Source organism: Henckelia pumila, chromosome 2, assembly GCF_033568475.1.
Source record: "Henckelia pumila isolate YLH828 chromosome 2, ASM3356847v2, whole genome shotgun sequence".
Classification (NCBI taxonomy): Eukaryota; Viridiplantae; Streptophyta; class Magnoliopsida; order Lamiales; family Gesneriaceae; genus Henckelia; species Henckelia pumila.
In genome coordinates, this window is record NC_133121.1 from 143,096,305 (window position 1) to 143,106,474 (window position 10,170).

At 34.2% G+C, this 10,170-nt stretch overlaps 2 protein-coding genes across 4 annotated transcripts; one reads left to right on the plus strand and one right to left on the minus strand.

Annotated features, from left to right (window-relative positions):
• Nucleotides 1-1,077: 1,077 nt before the first annotated feature.
• Nucleotides 1,078-5,783, plus strand: LOC140884544 (uncharacterized). 3 transcript variants are annotated; one of them, XM_073291324.1, is made up of 6 exons: nt 1,078-1,192; nt 2,521-2,698; nt 2,818-2,920; nt 4,081-4,249; nt 5,134-5,250; nt 5,460-5,783. In XM_073291324.1, the coding sequence occupies exons 2-5, from the start codon at nt 2,621-2,623 to the stop codon at nt 5,201-5,203; spliced, it is 420 nt and encodes a 139-aa protein (XP_073147425.1). In that variant the 5' UTR covers nt 1,078-1,192; nt 2,521-2,620; the 3' UTR covers nt 5,204-5,250; nt 5,460-5,783. The 3 variants fall into 3 exon arrangements, with proteins under 3 accessions (XP_073147425.1, XP_073147424.1, XP_073147427.1); XM_073291323.1 differs by lacking the exon at nt 1,078-1,192 and adding an exon at nt 1,745-1,920; XM_073291326.1 differs by lacking the exons at nt 1,078-1,192; nt 5,134-5,250 and adding an exon at nt 1,745-1,920.
• Nucleotides 5,784-7,900: 2,117 nt separating this feature from the next.
• On the minus strand, nt 7,901-9,351 carry LOC140884794 (transcription factor BEE 3-like). Its single transcript, XM_073291652.1, has 5 exons — nt 8,912-9,351; nt 8,675-8,800; nt 8,512-8,577; nt 8,354-8,422; nt 7,901-8,258 (listed from the first exon to the last, which is right to left on the minus strand). Exons 1-5 carry the CDS (start codon nt 9,299-9,301, stop codon nt 8,028-8,030), a joined length of 882 nt encoding a protein of 293 aa, XP_073147753.1. The 5' UTR covers nt 9,302-9,351; the 3' UTR covers nt 7,901-8,027.
• Between the last annotated feature and the right edge of the window lie 819 nt (nt 9,352-10,170).

Genomic DNA, 10,170 nt, shown 5'->3' on the forward strand with positions numbered 1-10,170 from the left:
TTGGATATACCGAATTGGAAGTGTTATCATATTAAAAATCGAATTAAAGTATGCTCTAGATTGAAATTGGATTGGATCAGATTGAGATAAGATTGTAATCTAATATTGTATTCGATCAAATCTAGAATCAATTATATTGTATACAGATTGAATCGGATTAAACCGGACCAAATTTGGATCAATATTTTTTTTTATTGATTCAACATGTTAACTATGTCTGTATTTTATTGCAGATCAGATTGATTCAAGAAAAAACACAATTTTTTTTTGTAATTGACATTGGGACAACATTTTTTACACTTTTATTAGTTTATTTATTATTTATTATTTATATTTATGTATATAATTATAATTATATGAAAAGTATAATTATAAATATTTACGTCAAAATCGGAAATTCGGTTCGTTTTATTCGGTTGGTCGATTGTGTTTTAAAAAATTATCGGTCAAATCGGTTTTCTCGCTTCAGTTTCGATTTTTTTGAAAATATACATCGGTTAAACTAATTAAACCGATATTTATTTTTATATTAAAAATGTATATATTGGATCTTAACTTTCTTGACGATGTGTTATATTTATGTTGGGCTTTAGAGATGAATTACCCAATTTTATTTAAATCTACCCCTAGCCCAAGTACCCAATCAGAAAACATATCCAAGAGCTTGTTTGTATTTCGTAGATATCTTTTAAAAAAATGTTTTTTTAAGCTATAATTTTTTGCTTTTGAAAAAACTCTAATTTTGATTTATAAATTTTTTTTAAGCACTTATTTAATCATCAAATCACCCTTATTGACGGATAAAAACACTTTTTTAAAAAAGTTTTTTTTGTTGACTTTTTTAATCAAATGGGGCTTAAGTCTGAAGTCTCGTTCGATTTTGTGTTTTTCAATTGAGCAATGCTACATGTACAACCAAATTTGTACAACAATTTTTACGCCACAAAAAATTCAATACAAAATTTTAATTTATCAAATCTCACGAAATATGACGAAGTAATAGCAAAATATCACCAAATATCCTTGTACTATGTATTGGTTTAACCTCAAGCATTGTTCTTTCCAATTTCCCTATTTGTTGCGCAATAAATCCTGAGAGCAGAATTCATCCCCCTCATCTTCGCTTCACATCGCCTACTGAGCGGCAAGATTTTCAGGAAAATTTTTGGCTGAAGGCACGCACGCAAAATTGGTAGGTTTTAAACTCTTTACTTTCTCCCCTACGAACTATAAGATTAGAGGGGGGGTCGTCTTACTGGTTGGTTTCTGTGGTTTGCTAGCTTAAGCCAAGGCAAGGAGATTGAGAATTTTTGTGAGAGGGCAGAGTAGGGAAATGATTTCTCGTCTTCTCTTTTTTATTTAGTGATTGTATTTGGGGGTTTAAAACTTGAATGTAACGAAAGTTTAGTTTGTATTCGAATTTCGAATCATGTATTATTGTATTTCAGTTGACATATTTTGGTGATGGCTTTAACGTTTTTAATAAAAAAATTCGGTTATAACCAATTTTTTATAGCAAGTTTAGTTTGTATTCGAATTTCGAATCATGTATTATTGTATTTCAGTTGACATATTTTGGTGATGGCTTTAACGTTTTTAATAAAAAAATTCGGTTATAACCAATTTTTTATTGGTTCGATTGAGTCGGTTTTGTTAGAAAAATTCGGTCGGTTCGATTAGCCATATAACCTGATCAGTCTGTTCGGTTTTAATAGATTGCACATCCCGGCCCCATTATAGATAGTCGGCGCTTCATTCTCTGAGCTGACGCATCGAAAATCAAAGTCCAACAAGAAAACCCTTTGTTGGCTTTGCCCTAACGTTAAATAAACTCCATTTTCATCGTTTGTCTGCTGTTTATAGATCGTTTTGATTTCTCTTCACTGTTGCCCGAACTTTCGAACCAAGGGCTAGTAATAGGTAAATTTTTTTTATTATTATTTTTAATTTTGATCTCTCTTCGCTGTCTGCTGTCCGTCGATCATTTTCTTTCTCATGCTTTTCAATTTTCGTATAATCCTTTGGAATATCCAAAACCTTTGGAATATCCAAATCTTGGAAGAGAAAACTGGCGTGGCCCGATGGTGTGTTTGCGTTAAATGCATAATGTAATTTGATAATGTCAGATTAATGCATCGATTTCTGCTTCATGCTTCCGTTTCTGATCTTTTTTTTTTGTTTGCTTCATGAAAAGAAAATAGGTTTCTGCGTCATGCTTTGATTTCTGCTATGTTTTTTTTGGCTGCTAATATTGGAGCTTGAGCCCGAAAGAAATTTCAAATTGATTTATGAATTTAATTGAAGCTTCAGCAGTGCTTTCTTACTTGTTATTACTTGTTATTGAAAAGCCTAGTTTTTTTTTTCTTTTAAACTAAAAAGATCAGTTATTTTGGATAACTGATTTTTAATTGGTTCGGTTTACTTGGTTTTGATTGAGCAATTCGGTCAGTTCGGTTGGTCTGGAAAAAAAATTAGTCTGTTTGATTTTACTAATTTGTTCTGTCGGTTCGGTTATGACAGATTGCTCGCCCCTACAAAGAGCTCCTTGAATCCAGTTTTGAAGGGAACTTTGATTTTGTGAATTTTGATTGTGGAGGTAGTAGGCCATTGATTTGAGCCCATGGATAAGCAAAGCGTGCTAGGGAATAATGATATGGACGATGTTCTCTGGCTTTGCTCTTTAACGGAATCTGAATTGGTAAATTCAGTTATGTTTTCAAGTTTCGTGATTTTTTTCTCTGTTGGTGCATAATCTTTTCATGTGAGGATTTAATGAGTTAAACTAAGTGGTTTGAATCTCATTGATTTGTTCACCAGAATTTGTTGATGGGTTTAAAGAATTTGGTCCGTTTTCGTGCGGAGAAGATTGATCACAAGGATTTAGTGGAGAAATTCGACCTAAAGATGCTTCGAACCCTCGGTATGTTCTCTCATGAATCTATTGAGTTTGGATTTTCTATTGATATGGGAAGATGAGACCTTTTCTTGATGATTAAAATATGACATTTTCAATTTTTGTCACTTGTCTATTTAAATGTCTGTATGCTTTTATTATCATCAATATTATTTCTCAGAATCTCTTATTATATGCAAAAACTTGATAATGAAGATAAATGATTATAGTTGAATTTTCTTCAGATGCTATACTTTCAGAACTCCCATGATGGCAGTTGAATATATCTTGTTTATTACATAGTTATTAAAAGGTCATGAGGCATGCGCCTGACCTTAAGACATAGCGAGGACATTGTGGGACCAGCCTTCACGCATGAAGCACACATCTTGGTGCTACATCTTAAGCTATATTTTAGGCTCGCCGCGAATGGAAGAATTGTGTACTTCGAGTCAAATAAAATAAACTATTATACGCTGTACAAAGTAATCTACTTCAAAAACATCTAAATTTAAAATGCTCTCAGTTATTGCACTTCACTTTAATGAGGTATGCTCCACAACTGCAACCGAAACCTTGGTTTCATGGAACATTCGCACCTTTAATAAATATATATATATATATATATATATATATATATATATATGATATGACATCTATTACTATGTTATAAAGCAAGAGGATGCTATAATAATTAATTTTGGTATTTTTAAGTGAATTTCCAAATTTACACTCCGTCAAATAAAGAAATTTTTTTAATCAAACGTGCTAGTTATAGTTATTTCAATTGATTTTCAAAATTTAAAAAGTAACCCCCACATCATCTGTTTGAAATTGGTTTCTCTCTCTTTCTTTTTTTAAAAAAAAAAAACAAATAACAACTATTACATATAAATTGTCCTCTAAAATTGCAATTTAATAAACACACGCATTGTGTGTGCAAGATGCTAGTGATTTATTGTGCCTAGATGCTAATGCAAATGTTAGATGAATTTGTGGTATTAAAAGATTTGGGTAATTGGGTTGCTCTTTTAAGCTCGCCAGTTTTTATGGTAAATATGTCCCCATATTAGTAGTCTTTCTTGTCTAGAAGTATGTTCACCCTTTATATATTGGATACAAAATTTTCTTTTACGTTTGGCAACTCTGCATTGATCGACTGCTGCTCATAACCGTAATATTTACAGGTTTCCTTCTCATGGAAAATTTGAAAGGGCAGCTTAAGGATTTACTGGGGACTACAGTTTTTGGTTCTAATATATTGAATCATAATCTCAGTGGTGATTTATGTAGCATGACCATCGAGGATTTATATCCATTCATCTGTTCTGATAAGAGGAAAAGATCTCATGATAGGTAAGTAATTTTTGTGAGGTGCATTCAACATAAAGTCGTGTTGAACAATATCGTAATATCTAAGGTTACCAGTTCCTAAAAAGTCTCATATTCATGTTCTAGGAAACAGCTTGAGTGATTTGTCAAGCAATGAATATTTGGGGTTACAGTTGCTCATATTAAGGCTTTATCTATTTTTCTGGATTTCTGGATGTTAGAAATTTTGGTTCTCTCTCATTATAGATTCATATGTTTGTAAGCCTTGTGGTGTATAATTAAAGGGTTCATAAAGTTAATATCTTGTTCTGCACCGCTTTGTTTGTTGGTCAAGATTCATTGAACATATGTACTCATGTTATATTTGATGTTGACATTGTTGTAAACATTCACATCATTTGAACATATTGTTGGTGAATTGATTTCACCTTGAATGAAAGCAGGGCTATAAGTTAAGTAGAGTCAGCTCACGAGCCTACTGAGAAAAGCCAATTCTCAAGCACGTGAATTTAAGCATGAGCTTATTTCTTTTGGATTTTATGAGCTGGAGCTAAGCTCAGTATTTTCCATCTATCTCAAGCTACCCAGTCAAATTTCACGAGCTCAATTGAGCTTGTGTCAAGCTGGTGTCATTCTTACCTCCTATGACAGGGGAAGATTTGGTGATTGACTCTCCCCGAAAATGTTTCTAAAAATATGACCTTATATATATCTTTTTACCACGAGAAAGGTCTAAAAAAAAAATTATTGCTTTGAGGTTTGATTTCAAACTATCCCCCTATATGGAACGACTTTTGGGCGATAGAGATTTAGTAACATCTAAATTTTACCACCACATCGATAAATTCTGAAACAATTAGTGTGTTCCATGAAAGTGGTAAAGTTTGCATCTGATTCTGCTTCAGCAGAATCCTTGCCGGCCCCACTGGGTCTCTCTCCCTGAGGCACAGACTTTTGCTCGTGATATTCTTGGTGTAAAGCGGAAGAAGCAGATTATAAATTTTTCATGTTCTTCGGGGATACTGGCAAGTTTATCACACTTTTTTATTTGATAGCTCAGCCTAATGATACTCATCATATAATCACTCTTGAACTTTACCTCGCCTGTTAAATTTTGTCCGATGATTTGCTGGCACACGAATGGGTTTATTTGACATTTGAATCGTGGACGGTTTTAAATTTCAAGAAGAACTTTTTTTTCATGCTGATTCTAATCCATTGTGTTTCTGTATAGGTATCATCGGAAACGGGACATGTCTGCAAATCAAAAGCAGAAGACCGGTGACTGACGGTTCACTTGGACTTCGTAGAGTTGTCGAACTTAGCTAACCACAGCCATTAAAACCGAGAATATCCAGTTGCCGCTCACTCTTTAGAATTTGGTGCTGCAGATGCTGATATTGTATCACTGCTTTGAGACGGCCTCACTTGGGGCAAATTTTGTTAATTTTATATCTTTTGAGGGACAAAAGACTTGAAGAACCTTATTTTATACAAAAGACAAAGGAAAAAGTATACCCGTGATTTACTTTGTCACTGCACATTATATTATTTACATGGACGCATTTGTTTGTTACTTTTTCACGAATTCATACGTCCAAAATTCGATGCTGATAAATTGTACTTCAACCAGTTACCAAATGTCAAGAATCACACACACAAACGAAATTCTGAAACATGCTGATGCGGTTGAAGACATGGGAGTTAAAAATTGGATATTTCCTAGGATTGCATTATTCTTCTCTAGTCCAATACAACTTTAAAGAAGCCCCGATTTGTTCTTTTGGTTTGAACGTTGGTTTCAGATATTATATGTTGATCCATTGAATTTAATTGATAACGTCCTTTGTCCGAGTGGTTTAAGGCTATAATTTGAAGACGCCAAAAATATCTTACACTGGAGGGCCTTCACCAATCACCACCTATACGATCTTTTCAAGACTAACAAAGGGTTGAATCTCATAATCTTGATATATTGACTAATTAACAACTTCCACCATCTTTAAAGCTTGATGGACACTGCTCTTGGATCCTTGAACTTGCCCATATTAGTTAAAAGGAATCTGTCCCATCTTCGCCTGGTATATGTGCAATTACGTGACCCCGGATCGATATTAAGAATGTGATTCTATCCAATTTGTTACAAATGGGGTCCCCATAGGCCTAGTCCCTCCTCCTTGTTCATGCATATGCTCCAAGAAACAGGCAAGAATGAGTCAAAAGGTAGTCAATGGAGAGATCGAGTGAAAAGAGGAAGAAAAGGGACCTTAAAGGTTCATAAACTCTTATCATTTAGAGAATTTGGAGAACCCACATTGTGCATCATCTTTGAGGCAGGCTCTGGCCCATTCAAAGCTGTAATTTAATGGATGCAATGTATCTGCTCAGTGGTGCTCTCTGTGGTTGATAATTTTATAGAGTAAAATGCATTATGATCCCTTTTCAATCATTCATATCATGAATTGGCAACATCTGTGAGATTTAGTGTAGTGCATTATTTCTTTTGTGGGTTTCACTTGCATTTGTCGACATGGGTTTTTTTTTTGTAGAGGGATCCTCATGTTTGACAGGTTTTGTTGTTTCTTGAATATTTTTATTCAATAAAGCGTTAAAGAAAAGGTATAGGGGAATGTTAAAAGTCAAGTTGCTGATTATCCATTCGTTTCCATATCATGTTGCCTTCATTTGGACTATTGTCTCCACTAAAAACACCAACAAATCTCACGCATTGGTTGCTTGTATTTTCACTTGACATCTAAGATTAGCCACTCCATTTTCATTCTATTCCAGTGTCTTAGTTGGAGACAGTTGTTACATCATCTTCTTGCCCAACACAAAAACTCAAGGATATCTGATCTGAACCTAACTCATGAAAAAATAACACTTTTTATACAAATATGGATCGACTCGATAGGTCTCAAAAACATAAATACGTGTTATCAGTTAACATGAAAATTCCAAAATTCATATTTAAAACTTTCATGTGTTTTGTTTCAAACCCAACAACATTCATTCCATTTAGAGTCTTATCCCCCAACACCTACCCAAATTGCACCTTAGTTGCAAGAGCTATTGTCTTTACTTTAAAAACAAGATTTTATATTTTGAAGGGCCCTACTCCTCTCCCCCACTCTCGACATGTTAATTGAATGTCTATTTAGGTGATCGCTATTTATCAATTGTTAATAATTGGTGAGGCCAAGAAATTTAATGCATCCACCCCAGAAAAAAACAAACAAAAAACAAGAAAAAGAGCCGATGAAGAAACTATAATGACAGATAAGCTTTCAATGAAAATATGATCCACTGGAAATTTTTGTCCTTTCTCCTCTTAAAAATATGGATTTTCTTCATTCTCTGTTGTGTAAATTTAATGTGAAATGTGGAGTTCATTATGCTGTTTGAGCCCATACTTTTTATTCGAAAACTTTTGGTATATCGGTGAGATTCTGTTTGCGAATTTGATCCGCATCATCATGTTATAAATATTAGAAGTCAAAGACATAGTTAGCTTCTGTCTGTTGTTATATGTCACAAAACATCAAGTCTTGCTGAATAAATCCAAGTCGTTACACGTTTAATCCGACATCTGATTTGCGATTAAATGCAACACAATCCAAGAAAACAAGATGGCAAAAAAAAAAAAAAAAAAGATTACACTTTATTAATAATAACACTTTGTTAATTCCACCACGTGTCAGCCATGGATACAATCGAGTATAGTTCTTGACTTCTGGACTTGAGTTATACAGATTAAATTCAGACCAAAAATTTTTAAAAGGGAAAAAAAATCTTGCAATCTTCAACTGTTCTTATGTGGCAATTGTGGGTAAACCTCAAAATTGAGATTAGATGGAGCAAACTGCGCAGGGGAAGGCCCCTGGCTTGCTAAATCTTGAATCTTGAGCGCTTCAAATGGTGCTTTTGCTTTCTGCAGAATATACAGAGGAAGTCCTTGCATGGCCTCCATGATATCTATGTCTGAATTGAAGTCATTAGCTGTGCTTGCTGCTGTGAGCTTCATAGACAGGAACTGCATCGCCAGATTCGAAAAAATTGCATCAAGATTTAATCTTTTGACTAAAAATTACTTCAGAAAGTTGTATATGGATCGATTCGATTACTCACCTCTACCTGATTCTGCAGAGACTGAACATAGTTGATAATCTCATCCAACATCACTGCCATTCCCATTGTCTGTTCAGTGGGTGAGTATATATTAACAAGGTTAGAAAATGATCAAAATAATTGAACAAAGAAGTATTTGAACTGAAAAGATTCATCACCTTATAACATCCTGGAACAATGTCTTGCAGACATCTTAATCTCTCGTTTATTTTCTCTCTTCTGACCTGGTACAGACAGCAGATTTTGCAGTTAATTTTGTTGTGTTCTTAGATTTGTTTGGAGAGGAAAAAGTTGATGAAAGAAGTATACGAAAGCACTCACTCTTTCTGCTAAACTGTGGCTATCAGTAGCTTGGCCCCTTTTGGCTCGAACGTGTACCACTTCCCTTGGCTTTTCGTTTTCCTCTTCATTTTCGGCGCTCTTCACTTTCTTCCCTTTTCTTGAATTCTTGAAACATATTAAAACAAAGATTTGTCAAACAACAGAATCTAGACTTGATCAAGAATTTGAATCCATGTGAAAATAAGAAACATGATCAAGAACTATTAGAAAGCTTACATTTTTAGCCGTTTTTCCATTGGCAGACACTCGAGGGGATGAATTAGCAGAGCTACTCTGAGGGGTGTTTGCAACTATTGCTTTCCTTTTCTTTTCTCTTCGACCATTCTCGTTCGAGATAGTTTGGTTACTAGTAGCAGGTGGCACCACCACAGAGCTGTTATCTTGCATATATAATCCAGGGAAAGGTTCCGATTTCCCGGTGATGCAATCTGCTAGACGTGGGAAAGAATTGTGATTGGGATAACCAATCAAGCTTTGGAAGTTCAAGGCAAAGGATTCTTGATGACTTGGATTTAGCCCTGAAAAATGTTGCAAGAATTCGATGCTTGGATCAATGTCTGATAAAGAGAATGACTGTCTGTGGTTTTGCAAGAAGTGATCTGCCATTTCTATTTAAGGGAAAATTGTTTTTAAGGTGTGTGTCTGCTTAGGCTGAAGCTAATGGCTGTTTTTCTTTGTAATAACAAGGTGTGTATTGTGATTGATACTATATATAAACAAGGCAAGATCACAATTTTGAGTTATTTTTTTTTCCTTATTTTGTTAAATTAATGTGGGAAAAAGATTCAATCCAAAGGCGACACGTGGCAATTTAGGCTTCTCTGGTAGTGTTTGGTGATATATCCAAAATTTGTGGTCCATTATAAGCGATTGGCTTTTAAACTCACTAACATAATAAAGTGGCATTTCTTTTATTTTCAATTATGCCCTCTTTAGTTCCAAATTCAATGAAGATTTCGCCCCTTTTTGTTTGATGTAACACAAACTTTGGTGGGTGCAAATTCGATTAAGATTTTTTCCCTTTATTTTAGCAGAGTCAATCGTAAAAAAATTTGTATTATTTTATCTTTGTAAATTGTATTTGGGTTCGGAAGTATATAATCTGAAGATAATAATATTTGATCAAGTGAACATCATATCACAAATTTTCTTTTATCCAAAAGTATTTATTAAATGAGCAACTACTTCCCATAACTAATAGTGATCCATGACCTTATCTTCTTCATTCTTCGTAGTCCGCTGATGTCGAGAACTCACAACTAGAGTTCAGTTTCGCTACGATTCAGATAAAACTTCAATAGAGCCCGACCCTCAATAATATAACTAGAATAATTCAAGTATAGACAAAAAATGACCCGAAAACCTCTTAATACTTATGAAAATATCGCGCTTATTCATAGACCAAGATCAGAAGATTGGAACTAGGGTTCAAAAGATCTGATCCTGCAAGTCTGTCAGTTATTTCAACGTTTTGA

Coding starts and splice junctions, on each gene's coding strand:
- LOC140884794 (XM_073291652.1), bottom strand. CDS start 9,301: ATGGCAGATCACTTCTTGCAAAACCACAGACAGTCATTCTCTTTATCA. Junction 8,578..8,674: donor GCCACAGTTTAGCAGAAAGA/GTGAGTGCTTTC, acceptor TGTCTGTACCAG/GTCAGAAGAGAGAAAATAAA. Junction 8,423..8,511: donor TTGTTCCAGGATGTTATAAG/GTGATGAATCTT, acceptor CCCACTGAACAG/ACAATGGGAATGGCAGTGAT.
- LOC140884544 (XM_073291324.1), top strand. CDS start 2,621: ATGGATAAGCAAAGCGTGCTAGGGAATAATGATATGGACGATGTTCTC. Junction 2,699..2,817: donor CTTTAACGGAATCTGAATTG/GTAAATTCAGTT, acceptor TTTGTTCACCAG/AATTTGTTGATGGGTTTAAA. Junction 2,921..4,080: donor AAAGATGCTTCGAACCCTCG/GTATGTTCTCTC, acceptor TAATATTTACAG/GTTTCCTTCTCATGGAAAAT.